The following is a 20,588-nucleotide window of genomic DNA, read 5'->3' on the forward strand; positions in this document are numbered from 1 at the left end:
CTATAAACATATTATAATGCAGCTTGATCAAATTCTCAAATATTTACACTATAGTATTTTGGCTTCATACTGTAACACACCATGGCATTTGTGACTATATACAGTCCAGACAGTTCAACATTAATAACAGCAGTCACAAACAATACAGTATTATTGCAGTCATCAGTTCTGTCCACAAACCACACTGATTAACCCTCTATGGATAATAAGTCTGAATGGACAGTAGTCATAGTTAAAGTTATACCATGTAACTTTTTTTATAAAACAAATCTTAAAATGGTCCTAGCTGTTAATTCGCTAAAGTTTTAGTTATTTTCAGCTTCTAAAGCCTTCTCTTTATATATTTTCTATGATCCCTGCCCGGGACCGGTTTTCGCGGAAAAATTGCGTCATCACACTACCGGCCAATCACAGCGAGGGTTATACACTGCCGGCCAATCACAGCGCAGAACATACACTGCCGGGCTCTCTGGTGGGTTTAGGAAACACGCCTTCAGGAAGTACACTGCAGTGTTTACACTGGAGGAGTCTAGCATGTAACTCCCCAACCGCTGCTCGTAGAAGGACACGGGAGACCTCATTGAAAGCGTCTCGGCGAGGCGGACGCGGTGGTCTGACGGCCCGGTCCGCGAGCGAAAAACGGACGAAAAAAGCAAACGCGACCGCGGTTTGCTATACTGCTACAGACCACCAGTTGAGCAACTTACACAGTATAGCTTTAACCCTTATCACTGAGCAGCTCCACAGCATGTGGACCAGATGCCGCCAGGCCCCTACTCTGTTGAAGTTGACTTCATTTAACGTTTTAATGCTGAATTAGTCTTGCTTTCAATTTCCTTGACATTGTCTTTGAATTTCTAAGAGTTAAGTTCCAATCCCTGCCAGTGAAATCAACATTGAGATGTCCTTCTAAGGGACAAAGGGTTTCCATCAGAATTAAGAAACAGCCCAGATAGGCCGAGGCCACTGAAAGCATTGAGTATGATACCAGATAAGTTAATTAAAGGCAGCTACAATAGTCAAGCCAAAGGCCTGCATCAGCAGATGCTTCAGTGGTATCAATGAGAACTGATTCTGAGGAAAATCAAAATGTTATTTTTAAATTTTCAAATTATCTCAATGTGCCCTCATCATAAAGACATTCTTCTCGTCTCATTAGAGAATTAATAACGTTCATGGTTTGAACAAACAGACAAATACAAAGGGATAGAGATGATTGATTCTATTCTTTTCTATAATCTCATAGATAGCTTAACTACAGGGACAACCATGAACCCCATATACTGTAACCAACCCCATGATGGGGTTGGTTGTCACCATGTGTCAGCGAGCCTTTGATGGTTAAAAACCTGTGATTACATGTCGTTGTCTACACCCCTTCTTTCTTCCCACATGACCAGCTGTGGGGGTTAACAGTGACAGGGACCACATGTGACTCGAAAAATTGGGAATTGGCAGGATACTAAATTGGGAGAAAAAGGGTAAAATGGAAAAGGCGGAAAATAAAAAGTAATGAAATACCAATGATGTAAGCTTCCCTCTATAGCCTACTATTGAAATGACTATTGTAAGAAGTGTTGATGATGTGTGATAACCAAACCCAGTCTCTCACATGATTTGAAGGATAAACAAAGACAGCTGTCAGCTGGTGTCACTCAGGACCACTGGTGTAAAGTAACTAAGTACATTTACTTAAGTAATGTACTTAAGTACAATTTTGCGGTACTTCACTTGAGTATTTCCAATTTCTAATAATTGTATTTCTATTCCACTACATATCGGATCCAAATATTGTACTTTTACTCCAAAACTTTAGTTAGGCTACTATAAACTTTGCAGATAATTATAGGCTAATATTACCAGTAAGACGCTTAAGGGCGACAAGCGACCTTGCCCTAAAGTCCTTTAAGTACTTATTGATGCTGCCAATACTTTTATACTTTTACTCAAGTAAGTAAATTTTGAATTCAGTACTTCTACTTGTAACAAATGGTATTTTCTATGGTATTGATACTTTTACTTAAAGTACTTTTCCCACAACTGCTCAGGGCGAGTCAAGGCAAAGTGAGCATGAACTTCAACTGTTGGTTTTACGTTTATTTGTTAGTCTTTGGTGCTGCCTGCTGCTGACATGTCAATCAGTTTGGACCATGGGAGACTATAGGCTACTGAGCACCTAAGGCAGCCAGGGCCGGGCCAAAAGGCAGTGCTCCCCGCAAGATGTGCCCGCAAACTAAACACACTGCTTTACCTCCAACTACAGTAAATAAATAGAGCCTACTTAGCAGGTGAGTGGCTTCTAAAGGTTACTAAAGGCTACCAGTAGTAGTAGCAGTAGTAGTAGTAGTAGTAACAACTTTTAGTAGTAGTAGTAGTAGTAGTAGTAGTAGAAGACAGTAGTAGTTCTAACATAGACCTGTGCTCCCCCTGTTACTATACAGTGATGGTTCCCTCTGCTGGTCATTGTGACTCATTGCAAGGTTAAGCTAGGCACTTGAGTAAAGATTAGGATAATGAACATGGCAGCGCAGATATTGCCTTTTGGAACTAGCTAACAGCAATTTGTTGTTGCAACATTTTAGGCAGACTCGTGTGCCTGTAAGGAGCAGTTATCAATATCCATTTTCATACACAGATTTCCTGGATTATGGAACAACTAAATCACATACAAAGGTCATAGCAAACTACAAAGCCAGTACAATCTACATTCCAGTGCCATGGGTGGCAAATGAAGAGAACTAGCAACAGAAATAGACCCCCCCCCCCCACAACCTATAGACATCTCAGCTAAGATTTAATAGTCCATGTGGTTCTGGGATGACAGTGCTTTCAACCAGGGGTCACAGCCTAGTACTAGGCCTATAGGCTACTAGTGGACTCCTAATAGTCCCTTATGCCATAGGGCTGACCTTGATTAGTCGATAAGTCGACAAATCGATCAAAATGGGTCTTAGTCGACTACCAATCTCTTAATCGAATCATGCATTGTTTTTTTGCATAATTTCTGTGCAACAACACTTGCTTTCTTGTTTAGAACCCAGCCTAGCTACATCACACTAGTGATGGCCAACTTTGGCTTTGATGCTATCTTAGAATAGATGTCGACCTATTTCACAGTGCAGACACATAATTGTCTTCTTTGATGCTTTAATGATGCGTCAACAAGGATCCATCTTGCCATGGACACATTCATTAAAATAATCATTTTAACGAATTTTACAGGTGGACAGTTCTGCAGCAGATGGGCCAACAAGGTCTGTGCGTGGAAAAATAATATAGGCCTAATATGAAATAGCAGTGATGCAGAATTACACCTGCCAGAGTAGAACATTCCTTGCATTGTATTGAAGTTGGAAAATATTATTAATTTTCCATATCCTTAATGCGAAAATAAGTCTAAATAGCAAATTGTTGACAAACTGCATACACTGTTGCACATGGATATGCTAGAAACAAAATTACAGTTTCTAAAAGCAATGTGCTAGTGACTTAGTTCATCAAAAGTGACATATTGTACGATTATTATAAATAAAAATCGCACCCGTGCGAAGTGAGCGGTACAAACTAATTCCTGCGCAAATCAGTGTTGATAGGCATGCATGGCAATATTCTTTTTGTTGTGTATGATGTCAGTCTAGAGGTCTGCTCAGACTATATAAGTCTTTATTGTCATTTCTCATCAGTTAGTTGACCAAGCTACGGATTGTAGCTTGTAAAGCCGACATCATAGTCGCCTGTGCGGTGGAAGGCTTTACACCGCGGTGTAGTCTTTTTGAGTCTTTTTGAGTCATGAAACTACAACGTTACATCATTCCTCGCGGTGGAGAGCTTTCCACCGCGAGTTCCAACGCATCTCTCTGTTTTTACTATCAGACAGACAGGCTCTACACCTCGTTCACTGATTGGTCAATCTAGACTAGTCAGTCACGGTTAATAGGACTCCACCGTGGCGTACTATGATGTCCTGCACTTATTTTCTGACTTGAGGTGGAGAGCTTTCCACCGGTGGATAGCTCTCCACCGTACACTCTGATACGGGCTTAAGAGTGTCATAGTGTAATGATAAGTGACCTTATTTACCTCCAGAGAGGCGAGAAGAGGCCAGAAGATGAATATTTTAGTTTTTCAAAGTCTGTTCATTTGTATTTTAAACTTGTATTAGCTGCCTATCATTTATAACCTGTAAGATTTTCCACAGTCTGTCTAAAAGTGTGGTTATTTTATCGCTTATAAGTGATATTCATCTAATATAATTTTGAAATTCAAGGTTGGCACCGCTCAATAATTTTTTATGACGTATTTTACGCGGCCTAAACGCGTTATGACGTATTTTACGCGGCCTAAACGCGTTCTAAATCAGGGTGAACCAATCGAGTGCCTCTGTGACTATGACATCATGGACAGATCAACAGAATCGAAGTGTTTCATTGGTCTAGCGAACTCATGTCATCATCATTTGTGACATCATAGTTTTGGTAAAAAAGCGGTCTATAGGAGCGGTTAGCACCGCTCAAAAAAAGGAAACCAAGGACACATATTATTGGTGGCATTGTAAATTTTGGGTTGTTGCGAGCTGCTTCCCATGGGCGTATCTGTTGCTTTAGAGTGTTAGACCTCATTTGTCTATTAAACATACACTCAGTGCTTTTTGAAGCGGTGAAAGCCGCTTCCAAGGAGTGACTTTGTCTGTCACATACATGTCCCGTGCATGCAGAATTGAGGATTGGTCAAGCTTCACATGACAATTTGGCCCTCCAGACAAAATCATTCATTCATTCATTCAGAATTGATAAAAATATAGAACTAAAGCACATAGAAAGTATAGATCTAAAACAAAGAATGTATAGATCTAGAACACAGATTTCATAGCTCTAGAACGCATAGAATAAAAATTCACCGATTCACTTCGAACCAAGGTTTGATATTATAAATTTATTTTTTGATGTATATTATATTTATTAATTAATGTATGTATTTATTTGGCACAGCCCAAAACCAACAATGAATTCCTGCGATTGAAAGAATAGGTGAACACGTTCTGCTTCCACTCTCTTTCTGCATAAAGCAAAAACATTATACTTGCGTCAAATCTCTGGAATGAACAAAATAGTTGAGATGGCTTGGCATCTCCGGTAGCTCCCAGGGGTGATACTGAACACATTTTCTGTGAAATTCAAGCATCTCACACTCCATATTTCTTTTGCAAGGCTTCAATGGATGATTTGTCCATGTTGGCTTGGTGAAGAAAGCCAAACAGCTCTTGCAGAACCTTCTTCTCTGGGGAGGACATGAACATAACCGCCATGTCGAAGCGTCTCACACTTGCTAGACTCCCGAGGATCTCCAGTATGACGGTTGGTGATTCATTCTTGGTGAAGAAATGATTTATAGTGTACAAGAGCTGACTAAGAATGTCAGGTTCAAGGGAATTCTGGAAGATGTTTGCATACGCCTCTGGCTTAATTTGCCTCAGATATTTGTATGTAATTTCAGGCTGATTTCCAATCTTCCTGAGGTCAGCTTCAAGCTGAAAGACATTGGTGGGAGGAGGCGGGACAACCTGTGATACATTTGAGGGTGCATTTTGCATCTCTGGGGGACAACCGATATGTTCCTTCCTTGCTTTTTCCTGTCCTCCAACACTAAACTGCTCGGCAAACACAACAGCTGACTGTGCAGGGATGTCTGCAATCTCCTCAATTAAAGGTGATGACTGTGCAGGGATATCTTCAATCTCCTCAATTAAAGGTGATGACTGTGCAGGGATATCTTCAATCTCCTCAATTAAAGGTGAGCGTGCAGGAACGTCTGCAATCTCCTCAATTAAAGGTGACCATTCAGGGATGTCTGCAAGCTCCTCAATCCTTAGCATCTTACTGGGGGATGATGACAGTGGCGAGCCCTCACCCTCCTTGACTACACCAGGGTTTTGGGGACCGGTAGTCGATACGTCTGAGGCCTCCACGCAGTCCACGGCTTTGGGCACCAAGATCTTCCTGCTGACTTCCTCGATAACAATTCTCCTCAGTGGTTTAGTTGACTGCAAGTGAGGTGGCTTGTTGATGGATGGAATTGTTCTCCTTGGTACATTGTCCTGTGTGGCCAAAAGACCACTGTCTCCTATGTCAATGATGAGTTTCCGGACTGCATTCAGTGCCTGTTTGTTCCCAGGTTCCAGTTTCAATACCTCCTGGTAATCTTCCTTGGCCTCTATGAGCTTGCCCAGAGCAACTCTTGCTTTTGCTCTGCGGACAAATGCCTTGTAATATGTTCTGTCCAGGGATATTGCTTTATTGCAGTCCTCCTCTGCCTCCGTGTACCTTTCCAACCTGAGATTCGACATAGCTCGATTGGCTGGTAAGAGAGCGTTAGTGCTATCTGCATCCATGCCTCTGCTGTAGCACTCTATAGCCTCATGATACTTTCCGTCTTTGAAATAGGCATTCCCCCTGTCTTTCTGTACAACCGCTTCCTGCCGCCTCTGCTGGTCCTCTATTAGTCTTTGATGCGTGGGGTCGACTGCAGAGACCTCCACTCCTGGTTGTGGGACGTGACTTGGAGTTTTGCCACCGTGATGTTTCAAGGCTTCTTTTATTTTCTTCAGTTCATTCTGAGCTTCAACATTTCCAGGATGATGCTTGAGAATGATTTCATTATCTTCTAAGGCAGATTTGTATTTTTTCTGGGCAAATCGTGCCGCTCGTCTTTGTGCAAATGCTTTCAAGTACTTGCTGTCCAACGCAATCGCCAAGTTGCAGTCGGACTCAGATGCAGCATATTTCTTTTGTCTGTAGAAGCAGGCTGCACGGTTTGTGGGAAGAATAGGATTATAAGGGTCTGCATCCATCCCATTGGTGTAGCATTGAATAGCATCATCAAATTTCCCTTCTTTGAAAAACGTGTTACCCATTTCCTTCTCAGACTGAGCTTTCTTTCGATCAATAGTGAGATCCTCTGGGTCAGAGTCATTTGATACAACAGGGCTAGAATCCTTATCAATCACTGCCAAAGCCTCATCAACATCGAATTTATCCCATGAACTATAGTCAGTTATTCTAGGTGTTTTCTTGATGTCTTCTATCTTTGTATCGGCATTGCTCACACATTTCTTCTTGGGTTTCTTTTTATAATCCTTGTTACGCACAGCAGGGAAGTCTTTCTGAATCTCTCCAAGGTTTCCTGTTCTCAGTTCCTCGTCTTTCGCCTTTATTTCAGTTTCCCAACTGTCCAGTTCTCTCACAAAGCTATTTAGATCATCTGCATTCCGCTGCATTTCAAGAATTTGTAACTCAATACCTTTCTTTTCCCCCATCTTTATTTACAGTGTATCTGTCACTTGAATAACTTCAATCCCTTGGAAGTAGACCTTCTAATTCCTTCTGTGTAAATATTGCACACAACCTATATTGGTAGATTGCCAATCCAGGTTTGCATTATGTGCTGTTGTACATGGTAGTGATGTAATCAATGTGATGGCACTCTTGCCCCAATATGGAGTTCCAACTCCATATATGGAGTTCCAACTAGATCGCACCTTTCTAGTTAGTGTGATTGTCCCGCAGGGCAACCAGACTATATAGTATTTGTATGGCTTTCTCATCATCTGATGTAACCTATTTCTCAAAGGGTTTTCCCATTGAAGTACTTATCATCTGCTGTAACCCTTCACCAAATCAGACATTATGATACCTTGATATTGTGATGTCATCCTTTTCCCCCTATCTGATTGGCTGAACTATAGTTCTTGTCTAGCTTTCTCATCATCTGATTCCCCATTTATGAAAAAAAGAAAAAAAAAGTTCCCCCCGTATAATTATATACCTTGATATTGTGATGTCACCCTTTTCCCCCTCTCTGTTTGGCTCCCCATTGGCTCCCCATTAACGGCAACCACACTTGCAATTTTCAATTGCATCTTTCTAGTTATTATTAGGCTATTTTATATTATTATTAGTTACTAATTAGTGGCTTTGACCTCTTGAGAGAATCCAGTTATGTTCTTCTTACTATTCTTTAATTATTTAACTATTTTTCTCCTCGAAAGTTAACCTTGGCACACGTTAGCTCAAGGGTTCCCAAATCAGTACCCCATAACTCTGAGAGTGTAATGATTACATTTGTACATACTGGTTGTTCTCAATGGAAAAGAGAACATCAGAGAAACACTCCAAGTCGGCACAGAACCATTGCCAGTGAGTCACCGTTATTGTTGCTAACCTTCTCCTTTGTGACACTTATCCAACAGTTTTAATCATTCGTGGCAACAGTCTGTGTGTGACGTCAGGCCAGAGCTCTGCAGTCTGTCTACACAGTATATAAGGTGTTGTAAAAGGAAGACAGAGGTTCTGGTACAGTCAGGGTTGTTGTTTGCGTAAGAGCCAATGATGGTGGATGGAGGCATTGGAGATCAGGGCGAATGGGAGGGAAGATGGAACCACATCAGAAGGTTTCTAGAGAGATCTGGGCCATTCGCGCATCCTCACTTTGAAGCCAGCACAGAGTCACTGCAGTTTCTGTTAGAGGTCTTCAAAGTCCTAGTCGTTGGTGCAGGTGGCCTTGGATGTGAGCTCCTCAAAGACCTGGCTTTGTCAGGCTTTCGTCAGATCCATGTGATTGACATGGACACAATTGATATCTCCAACCTCAACAGACAGTTTCTCTTCAGGACTAAAGATGTTGGTCGGCCCAAGGCGGAGGTGGCAGCTGAGTTTATTAACAATAGAATTCCTGGCTGTTGTGTGGTCCCCCATTGTAAGAAAATTCAAGACTTTGATGAGAGTTTTTACAGACAATTCCATACCATTGTATGTGGACTAGACTCTATAGTCGCTAGGAGGTGGATAAATGGTATGATGCTGTCACTGCTGGAGTATGAGGATGGCGTCCTGGACACCAGTTCCGTCATTCCTTTCGTTGATGGAGGGACTGAAGGCTTTAAAGGCGCTGCAAAGGTCATTCTGCCAGGCATGAGTGCCTGCATTGACTGCAACCTGACACTTTACCCACCTCAGATCAACTTCCCCATGTGTACGATTGCCTCTACGCCACGGTTGCCAGAACATTGTGTGGAGTATGTACGCATGCTGCTATGGCCAAAAGAGAAACCTTTTGAAGATGGCGTGGCACTGGACGGAGATGACCCAGAGCACATCCAGTGGGTGTACCAGAAGAGTCTGGAGAGGGCAGCAGAGTTCAGTATCACAGGAGTCACCTACAGACTTACCCAGGGTGTTGTAAAGAGGATAATCCCAGCGGTGGCATCCATAAATGCAGTTATTGCAGCTGCTTGTGCAACAGAGGTATTCAAAATAGCATCACATGCCTACAATGTGCTCGACAACTACATTATTATAAATTATGCTGCCGGCCTGCACACCTCCACGCTGAAGCTTGAACGAGATGAGGATGAGGACTGTCCAGCCTGCAGTCAGATACCTCTGGACATGCACTTCCCTTCATCTGCTAAGCTGCAGGAGGTCCTCGATTACCTGACTGGCAGCGACTTCCACCTACAAATGAAATCACCCTCTATAAGAGCAGAAGTGGAAGGAAAGCCAAAAACATTATATTTGCAGGGTGTGGTTTCAATCGAACAGGCGACGAGGCCGAACCTGTCTAAAACGCTGAAGGATCTGGGGCTGACAGATGGACAGGAGCTGGCTGTAGCTGATGTGACCACACCCCAGACCATGCTCTTCACACTTCGATTTAAAAATACATCCGATCACGTGGATCTTGATGACCACATAGGAACAGCGTAGCTTTGCACCTAGATGTCGTACTTCTTGTGGCCATGCATGTGACATCAGTCACCTGGCTATGATGTACTGTACAGTATGTATGACGTTTGATTCCAAATTTGGGTGAGTTTACAGCCTGATCCAACCCCCATTGACTTCCATTATAGAATTACAGTTCACTTCCTATTAGTAGCATGCACAAGGAATTTGGTGCTGATCGTTTCAATGCGATTCAGTGGATCGCACGCACACACGCACGCACGCACGCACGCACGCACGCACGCACGCACGCACACACACACACACACACACACACACACACACGATGAGAAGCCAGTAGAGGACCAAAAATAACAGATTTACAAGATGATGCAAGGTTACATGGTCAGCCTCTCCATAGCTCTGCCTACTTTCTGCCTGAGAGCACAGGGGGCGAAGCTGTGAGCCTAATATGCAAGTTACGTGAGGCATTTTTGTTGAATTTTTACTTTTTTAAGGGCACAGAGAGGGAACTGGTGGTTTGGCGGGATGGTGGTTCAGAAATTGACTGTTGGTGTTGATCAATTGAGATTAACAGACAGACAGACACAAGGGGTGAAACATAATCTATTGCCTTTGAAAAAAACATCAGTAGCCGTTAACTGTTATAGTAGGTTGTGTAACCAAATGAGGGTATGCCCCAGGAAGGATTTGAACCTAACTGTCTGTTGAGTCAACGTTGGAGTAAATTTACGACTATCCCATGATGATCCTATTTAATTTTAATATCTATGATAATATTAAATGTGTTGCTTTGCATAGCTGAGAGGCAGGGCCTTGTATGTAGCTGTGGAGGCTATAGGGGGTGTGGGGGAATCTATTACATGTCTGATCACTACTACTATGCTTTATAACCTCTCTAATGTGTCAGGGCGCTGCGAGGCGTTGTGAGCATGTCTATTTTCAAAATGTTTGCCTCTAATATTTAACAATTTTGCCAATGTTTAATTTGTCATTTTAGAGGTAGGCCTATTAAAAAGTCCTTAAATTGTCACTTTAGAAATGTGCAGATACCCTCTATATACACTTAAACTTTATATTGGTTTGTTTACTGTTGAGAGAGGAAACAATGTTGCAATGTTAAATATTACTCTGGCCTTATGTCGACATTCAACGCCACTATAAAGAATAAAACAAATGTCAAAGACGCACGCACGCACGCACGCACGCACGCACGCACGCACGCACGCACGCACGCACGCACGCACGCACGCACGCACGCACGCACGCACGCACACACACACACACACACACACACACACACACACACACACACACACACACACACACACACACACATTTTTCACTTTTAAGACAAATCCTGTCTCAAATCCTGTCTCAAAAAGTGAATAGTCCATATATTTGTTACCTCCAGGCTGTATTATTGGTCTCCAGGACACTGCTGCATGTGTAATAATGGCACCAAATAGGAGAGGAGTTCATGTCTCCCACATTGCTCCTCTTCACTGGCTCCCTGTAAAGAAAAAACAGAAATCCTCCTCTTCCTCACCTACAAAGCCCTTAATTGTCAGGCACAATCATCTGGAGAGTAAATAGGATTACATTCTTTACAGTTTTGTCTCAAGACACTAAACATACAGAGAGCCAGCTGAGCAAGGATTTGTTAACAGTGGTATGACATCATAGAGATGTGTAGTTAAATGAATAAACAGCCCCTTTTCTTTCTTTCTTTCTTTCTTTCTTTCTTTCTTTCTTTCTCTCTTTCTTTCTTTCTTTCTTTCTTTCTTTCTTTCTTTCTTTCTTTCTTTCTTTCTTTCTTTCTTTCTTTCTAACATATCACCATAGGTTCTCATCATAGGTCCCAGATCTTTTTGGTATACCTTTGCCTGCATGTGAAAATGTCGAAATGTCTGCTGTAGCTGTATAAAATGTGGATAGATGAAGTGCTTGGTGTCATTCAGTAGCCATTAATCCTCGCCATGGGAGGGAGTGCCCCAAGGAAGATTTTTAAATGGAAATTTTAGAGAATGTATTAGGTTAATGTTGGTTTGTAAATATTCCCCTATTTAATTTAAATATGTATTTGGGACCTGTAGGCCTACTGTTTGCGTTTATGAGAGATGGGGACATGCCCCATCTCTCAGAAATACATTGTAGGCCTATGTGTAGCCTTTACTAGCCTATATGGAATGGATTCATTTATACATTGCATTAACACAGTGTAGTCTCTTGTTCAGAGGTTTGTGATGTTTAAAGGGCGCGCAGGATGATCCTGACTGCCCTCTTCTGGAATCTTGGTGACAATGTAGCACTAAAAGCATGTAACATGCAGTGTATTGATGTTTGTGGTAAATATTTCTAGACATATTTTACTGTCCCAAACATCATCTGTGACTGTGATGGTAAGGGGAGGAAAAGGTCAGAAAATAATAAAATAAATTAAAGCTAAATGTTGCCATCTTGTGGTAAAGCATCGTCACTACACAAGATCTTTGCAATTGGGATTGAGGGAATCCTAGAGATAGGTCTGGTGTAATTTTAAAGTGAATGTGAAAATCACTGATGTGAGAATCACTTTTATCAACCCATTTAGAATTATTTTATGCTTTAATTATTGAAAAATAGCAGATGTACAAGCACTGTGAGCTTGTATATCTGCTATTTTTAAAAAATTGTGAAAATGTGCGCACATCTTTGAATAGGCCTACCTGTATATCTTTTTCAAAGCAAACAATTGTAACTCAAATTTCTGCTTCTGGGGGTCCCTGGAACAACATATTTTTAAATGGGGGTCTGCAACCAAATACATGTAATTTTGGGAGACATTTATATATAGAATCGGGTCGAAATATTCAAATAAAAGAGTTGCACAAATGTTCACGATTTTTCAAAAATAGCAGATCTACAAGCTCGCAGTGTGGCACTCGGTGCCACGCTGCCTGTGAGCTTGCATATCTGCTATTTTTTAATAGCTAAAGCATAAAATAATGGTTAAAGTGGTTCACTAACGCCACACGGATGCGTTCCAGGTCTTATGAAGTGAGGATTTCGCGGCCTAGGTTAGCAGGAGAATATAAATCCAGAGACAGCGGACTAAACCACAACACCATAAATGGGCACAAAATGATTGCACCATTTTGTTAGGTGTCTTGTCTATTGTTCAACCAGCCAGCCACACAGTCAGCTGAAATAATTCAATGAAAGCATGCATCATACATGCAATGATGACGCCTAGACTGATGTGCATAGCATTGATTCAGGACCTTTTGTGTTGTCAAAATGTCACGTCCTGTTTTGTTTCCTCTCTGTGACATATAAGTATTGTATTGGTAAAGTGAGAGTAGCCTATGTCAGGTGGGTTATATGAAATGTTCTGGAGAGCTGTTTACGTAAGTTTGCATTTGTTTTTTTTCTGCTCACTATAAGCCTGACACAGAATGCACCAGCTGAAACGGAGTCACATGTCCACAGAGATACTACAATGGCTGTCAAATGTACACATACACACACACACGCGCACACACACACGCACACACACACACACACACACACACACACACACACACACACACACACACACACACACACACACACACACACACACACACACACCTATGTACGTACGCACGCACACACACGCACACACGCACGCACACAGCAGAAAGCCACTGATGGCTGTTAAAGCTGTGTGGCGTCATTGCCAGGCAGAAGGTGGGTGTGGTCTTCACTGGCTGGTTAAACATTCCAGGGCTTAAATACTCAACTGCCTCATTCACTGGCACTCTATCCCTCTCTCTCTCTCTCTCTTTCACTCACTCAGTCTCTCATTCAGCAGTAGGTCTAGTCAAGTACTGTGTTCAGTGTTCAGCATAGAATTCTTTCTGAAGTGTAGTCAAAACCCGGCCTTCTCTCTCTTTCGCTCTCATGCCAGAGGGGCCACTTGACTGGCCCTTTCACCAACTGCGGCTCTAATCATAGAGAGACCTCTGTAGGATCTTAAAGGTAGGTTTTATGGGAGCCGGTCTGCAATCAACAAAACTCAACTCAACGTACAACTCTGTTCAGTTCAGCTCGAGTCTCGGTTTGCAGATCTGAACAGATTACAATTTACAGGGTTGGGGTTTCTACCTTCCCATTACTTCCGTCCTCTCTTTTCTGCAGTGATCCGTTTCACAGTGACCCGCAGTGCTTCGGTATTCTTCCAGCCATCGAGATGTCTCTACATCTGTCAGTGCTGCTGTGTCTCTCAGCCATCCAGCTCTCACTCGGGGACCAGCCTGTGGCAGAGGAAATCATCACAGTCAGTGAGTAATATGACGTAACAATATAAAATCTGATAAGTGTTGATGTGTTGTTATGGCAACAATAGGATAATATAGAGGTAGAACAAAGGACAGCGAGCAGAAACCGGTCGAACATCAGGTCCCTCTCACATGGAGAACAGCCTGAAAAATCCTCTCAGTGAGTAATATGGGGAAAGACTAGACACATTTGCAAATAGACAAAGTATAGCAACAACATTCTTATATCCACTTGATGTCCAAATTGTATCATTTAATAAATATTGGCTGTTCAGTGTGACATGTTGTCATGAGGCTCTCTAAATTGCCAGTGACTCTCCTTTCCTGGAGGACACATTGTGGAGAGGAATGCCTCCCCCAGCTGATAGCAACTCAAATAAAGGACAGGGACCACCTAACAGTACACAAAACCAGCCCAGAACTAGTGTTGAATATCTTTAGTCGCAGCTGGTATTCAGGGCAGGATAATTACAATGTTCTAGCTGTGTCTGTTATGTTTAAGGCCTCAATAACCACCCATTTATTGGGGGGGTCCTAGCACTTTGTGAAATGCGTATGTGCCTGATGATAGAGGCACTGCTTTCTTAATAGATGCACACAACCACTTACATAATATACAGTAAGTGGTTAACAATGGTACACGGGAACAGGTTTTGAGACTGTAAATGAGAGCATGGAACACAGAGTGCATTTAATATCATCCCATCCCATGCCTGGCAATGCAGAAAACTTTGTTTATGTATTGTTAGAAATGTCATGGGAGGAAAGTTTCCAATATCTAGATTGGGTAATTAAGAGCAACAATGCTTCTGGACATTTATTTCTGCATTTGCACCAATAATAGCCTATTATAAAGCATATGAAAACATAATGATTGATATTAATAATTATACATTGCATGAAGAACAAAGCTTATTTAAGAGTTAATCTCTTTATAGTATGCATACAATAGTCTTAACCAGATGTCATGCCTACAGTATATGTATTGTGCACTAAAGTTCTTTGCAGCCTACATTAAATTAAGGCTGTTGACATTCAATGAACTGGCTAAACTCAAACAAGTCAGAACTAGGCTATAATTCAGCTGTTCCACTTGTGAATGTTCCTATCCAACAGGTGTGTTGACATTTTGTATATTACCAGGCCAATCCCTTGACACTGGCAGGTAGAAGCCCATTACAAGACAAATGCCACCAGACAAAGCAGCAATGATAAACAGACTTTATTCACTAGCATATAACATATGCCAGCTAGATAGCTTTGTTTGCACAACCTGCCCTCTACACTCTACACTCTACACTCCCCCTTATTTTTCTCTCTTTCTCACTCTCTTTCTATGTCTCCCCTATCACAAAGTATTTCACCTTTGCCCTATCCCCCCCCACCTCTCTCTCCCCTGTATTTCAACCCCCCCTGTCATTAATCATGGCCATGTCAATGATGTCATCATCAGCAACATAGTTACTCAGACATATTGTTTGCTTGGAGAGGACGTCAGTCTGTGTCAATTCATGAGCTCATTACTCTTACTAAGAACTTGTGTAACATTCTGAAATGGGCACACTCTCACCAACAGTCCTTAAATGGTCTCCCACTCAGTTGCCTCAGATGTTTATATTTCTGCCCCCCCCTGGAAATTAATAAATATCAGATTTGGAGAATTTGGAGGGGTCCCAGAAGAATGCATTTTTTCAAGTGCAAATTAAAGATTTCTGAACTTTGTTACGCAGAATTAAATTAATTCATAGCAATAAAAGTGATAATGCTTGAAGGTGGCTCAATGGTGGAAAATAACAGAAAAGCAGGAGTGAAGGGATGGAACTCCAGTTTCTTCCACCAAGTCCATTATTTTACTACTGTATATTGGGACAACTCAGAGTACATTTTCAAAGGTCATGTTTGTATATAATTTCGTTTTAGTATATGCCTTATAAAAACACACCTGAAATTGAGACGTTGAGAGGAGATGTAGGAGACATAGGCAGAAGGAAAGCTAAGAGGGAGACATGCAGAAGGAAAACTGAGAGGAACTGAGGGAGACAGTGTAGCGGGAGAGACAGACAGAAAGCTGGAAAGCTGAGCATGGAAAATCTATAAAGATTACAATATTTCCTAAATTGTTTCAAACAGTGTTACTCTCACTCTTCAACTGGGTGTGCCTGTGTGAAAAGGGTTAGGGTTAGATAAATAATAAAACATGTATTGTGTTCACTCACACTCCATCTTCTGCCATTGGCTTCATGTGGCAGTCTGGTTGGGGAGAGTGAGTCACAAGGGCATGGTTTGGCCACTAAGCTAAAAGAGTTGTCACTGGCATATTTTGACTGGAACAGTGCAGGCTACATTGGTTTACAGTTTGGTTTTGGGAGTATTTTACACTTAAAACCATAGATATTTTATTATAACAGGCCCCACATAATAACCCTTTCACTAGAACAGTGTACCGCCCATGCATAGCCGCCATTCGTTAAATGGCATGGTTTTGGCTTGCCACACCTGGGATAATGGTCAGACTCAAAGTGCTTGGTACAGAAATGCTAGCCACATATACTTATCTAATATCCCAAACCAAAATTGTAAAGTATTAGTTAGTTTATACTGGCTAGCATAGGTGACTGGGCAGAATGTTCAGTCCACTCCATCATGATATATTTGTTTTATTTAGGCTAATATTTGGGAAGGATGAGAGGGGACTGTGTATTACTGTACCTACTTTAGTTACCTCTGTAAGCTGATGGCTGCCATTATCCATGTGTGCTTTTGTTTTATTTGGTATGCCACTTTTTCCCTAAAATAAATGATTGGAGACAGCATTGCATTATAATGTTGCAAGTTATGATTGCTGTCTTTATAGATGTTACTGGGAAGAATTGTGACATCTAGTGGCTGAATGTTGTCTATTGACTGGTTAACTCAGAGGACTTTAACTCTGCATGGGTACATTCTGTCCCACAGATCATATCTTCCAGCACCACCAAATCACCAATACTCTACTCAAAATACACCTCACTTCATTAGTATTGCTTGAGGATAGATTTCATTGTCAAGCTTTCCAAATACAAAGTTTTTTTTTTGTTTCCCCTGAGAAACCCCGTTGTATACCCCATAATGTGATGGTAAAGGGTAAAGGCTTTGGTTTGGCAGAGCAAGAGAGTTGGTTTGGCAAGTGGGATTTCATGTAATCTACATGTCCTTGACTAATGTTCTGTTTCACTCAGTCAGCTGAAACTGCCAATTGTGAGTCTGAAGCAGTACAAACCCATCGGAAAGAAGAACACATTGAAAGCCAGTTTCTATGTGTGTGCCATGTGTGAATAGGACAGTGTGTTTCTCTGTGACTACCGCAAATCATCTAAAGCAGAACTCTTTAACAGCTCTCAAGACAGCTGAGGTTCTTTAGCAAGTTTCAAGTAATATCCAAGTTGCTTGCCGTGGCTTAATTGTGACCATAATGTGGACAAACACACAGAAATAAGATGCAGGACAAGAATAGATATAACAAACTGTCTGTACAGTGCCTGCCTGTGAGTCTGTGCATGGCAAAATCAATTCAAATTTAAATTGATTCAGGCCAGGCGTGACTTTTTTAATCAGCCATCACCCACCCTACAGTAGCCTACATCCAAAAATGTTCACTCTCTCAATTAACACTACACGGTGCAGTAAGGTTGAATGAAGCACATTTTAGTTTGTTGTCTTAGTTACCATTTGACTCCAGGATCATTACCTAGCTATTTCCATATTATGTCGGTGCTGTTCTGATAGCATTCCTTTGAGTTTTTCTTGTCTGTGTCTTTGTGTGTTGAGTGTTCACACTCTATTGACCATTCATCACATAATGCTGTGTTGCCAGATGTTCACCCCCTATCAAGACGTGGCATGTTATGTATTTTGTGTATGTACAGTGTGAACAGTATATGTGACCTTGTTGTGTGACCGTCTGTTCTCTCTGATAGAGAATGTCAATCGTCTGGGTGGCTGGCATGACAAGAGTCCAGATGCACAAGATGTTCAGGCAGCAGCTAGCTATGCTGTGGAGAAGTTCAACAGCCGCTCCAAGGCCAAGAAGAACTTCAAACTGATCTCCATCACTTCAGCACAGGCTCAGGTTAGATAGAATAGCATCAAGGGTTGGATTGTGGGAAGGTTTCTGTGACATACTGTAATACTGTAGCATCATGTCCAAGGGGTGCATTTGTACATCAGGCTGCCATATGCTAAGGTAACAGGAAAAAAGCATAAACTATGCCATATGCTAAGGAAACAGGAAAAATGCAGAAACTACATTTTTGTGGATACTGTGTCGTGAATCGTAGGTCAACTACCCTTCCTGTCCTTTGTGCTTTTAATGTGCAGAATTACAGACTTTCTGTAGCATTCAAAGATTGGAAGAGATAGTCTGGTCTGAGAAACTGTTAATTAAATACTATCTTTTTCATACCTTGATTGTAATTTCTTATTATCCCTCATTATTTTGTTATGCGTTAGATATTTGACCGAAGACGGACAAAAAAAACAATTTCTCTCTCCTGGCCCTGGGGATAGGGATACAGAACACAACAATGTTATCATTAATGTCTAATAAATTATAATCTAACACTAACAACATTAGGTTTCTGTCTTGTTTCTCCTCAGGTGACCAATATGATCAACTTTAAGATTGTCACAGAGCTGGCAAAGACCAAGTGTTTGAAGACCGAGGGCCACAATCTGGACCAATGTGCTCTGGGGAAAAAAGTGAGGCTCCTTATATATTTTCGTGAATATGTGCTTCAGAGATTGTGTACATGTACACACGCATGCACACGCACACACTGTGCATTGATATACCTTGGCTGGCTATGCTTCTGTGCTTGTTTTTGGAGCTGTGTGGAACAGAGCTCCCCATAGGCAGCAATGTGTGTCCTCACCGTCAAGTGAGAACTGTCCTCACCGTCAAGTGAGAACTGTCCCGTTGAGTTTGAACAGGACCTTTTGTGACCACACGAGGGCGCTGTTGTTCAGGCCAGGCCAGACACCCACACACACACACACACACACACACACACACACACACACACACACACACACACACACACACACACACACACACACACACACACACACACACACACACACAGCTCCACTTCGAACAGAGGTTCGATTTTACATGTATACATAGCTATATACCTGTACTACATCCATGCCCTATGGCAACAGACATTGAATTCAAAGCATTACTCACGCAATTTAACGACCTACAGAATGCAGACATTTAATGACCTACACACCCCAGAAATACAGGATGCTACAGTAGCTACGACTTGGGTATTAAGCTCACAACAGTCCTTGGAGCTGCAACTACAACCGCTAGTGTCATGAAGTGTTTTATTGTTTCTGCTTTCACCCCTTCACAGCGCCTGACGTGCCACTTCGAAGTGCGTTTCAACCCTCGTAACAACGAACACATACTGGACTCTTCCTCCTGTCAGAAGACCTCCCTAGTCCCTCCACCTGAAGAAAACCAATAAAATACAAGTGTCTCTAAAGCTTTGATTGTTATCATCTCATTAGACTTTGATGTGTTGAAGATGATGAAGATGATGATGATGGTTGTGGTGTTATTGTCTTTGTAATACAATTTAAAAAAACATCCTATCCTCTTGTGGTCTCTTGAAACCTAAGACCCAGCAAATAGTTCTCACTTGATTATCCCGATCTTTCTATCTTTGTGGGGGCATTTGGTCCTCCCCATAACTCCAAGATAGTACCCACGCACACGTAAGAGTTTCAGATGTAGCCAGGTTTCAGAAATAGCATTTGCACAAGTACACAACACACCATGTCGTGAGCCTGTCAGTAGATCTTCTACTTTTGCAAACTTCTGAGATAAAAAATAGGGATGTTAGGTTGAAAGTAGTTAAACAGAATACCCATAAGTGAACTCTTAATTCATCCTCATTTGTCCAGCCCTTGTTCAAGAGGTAAAATATTTTTCTTCCAGTAACTGGTAATCAGTGTTACCAGATGGGAAATGTTGAATTATCGTACCGGAGGCTCAGAATTATCGTATTTGACATGAAACTATCGTACACGGCCAAAAAAGAGAAATCACTCGCGTAAAAACGTAATTTCACCAAATAATGCGTCTTTAGTGTAAGAAACAACCTCGTTTTAGACTCCTGCGTGACAAAAACGCATCAGATTTGCTGTGTGGAGGCAGGCAACTTCTTGGAGCTTACACAAATAAAAGCCTGAAACTGGTCTGGAAAGATGCAACCAGTGTTTTTAATGCCTCCAAGTACAGATCTAGGGTCAGATTGACTGATTTCCTGGCTTATTTTGAGAAGCCAAACCAGATCCCAGATCAGCAGGCATGGAAAATAGTGAATTCACGCTCTTTTTGATGATATGCCGAAATTATCGTACATTTGGGCATTTTTGGAATTATTGATCGTACATCGTACAGAGGGTCAAATTATCGTACAAATACGATAATTATCGTACGTCTGGCAACACTGCTGGTAATACAAGGCTGGTTTTATAAAGTCCTTCTAGGGAGCCTTGC

The 20,588-nt window shown here is 41.7% G+C and overlaps 3 protein-coding genes across 3 annotated transcripts; 2 read left to right on the forward strand and 1 right to left on the reverse strand.

The window, feature by feature from the left end:
- Positions 1 to 5,182: 5,182 nt before the first annotated feature.
- Positions 5,183 to 7,273, reverse strand: LOC308299748 (RNA polymerase II-associated protein 3-like; the record flags this gene model as incomplete). The annotated part of the gene is made up of 1 exon (XM_080743538.1): positions 5,183 to 7,273. One exon carries the CDS (start codon positions 7,271 to 7,273, stop codon positions 5,183 to 5,185), a length of 2,091 nt encoding a protein of 696 aa, XP_080599664.1.
- Positions 7,274 to 8,381: 1,108 nt separating this feature from the next.
- On the forward strand, positions 8,382 to 9,761 carry LOC308299749 (NEDD8-activating enzyme E1 catalytic subunit-like; the record flags this gene model as incomplete). Its single annotated transcript, XM_080743539.1, has 1 exon — positions 8,382 to 9,761. One exon carries the CDS (start codon positions 8,382 to 8,384, stop codon positions 9,759 to 9,761), a length of 1,380 nt encoding a protein of 459 aa, XP_080599665.1.
- Positions 9,762 to 13,551: 3,790 nt separating this feature from the next.
- On the forward strand, positions 13,552 to 19,666 carry LOC308298938 (cystatin). The gene is made up of 5 exons (XM_080742636.1): positions 13,552 to 13,742; positions 13,902 to 14,044; positions 17,998 to 18,149; positions 18,677 to 18,778; positions 19,438 to 19,666. Exons 2-5 carry the CDS (start codon positions 13,954 to 13,956, stop codon positions 19,549 to 19,551), a joined length of 459 nt encoding a protein of 152 aa, XP_080598762.1. The 5' UTR covers positions 13,552 to 13,742; positions 13,902 to 13,953; the 3' UTR covers positions 19,552 to 19,666.
- Positions 19,667 to 20,588: the final 922 nt, after the last annotated feature.

Source organism: Nannobrachium achirus (genome assembly GCF_963921795.1).
Source record: "Nannobrachium achirus genome assembly, chromosome: 15".
Classification (NCBI taxonomy): Eukaryota; Metazoa; Chordata; class Actinopteri; order Myctophiformes; family Myctophidae; genus Nannobrachium; species Nannobrachium achirus.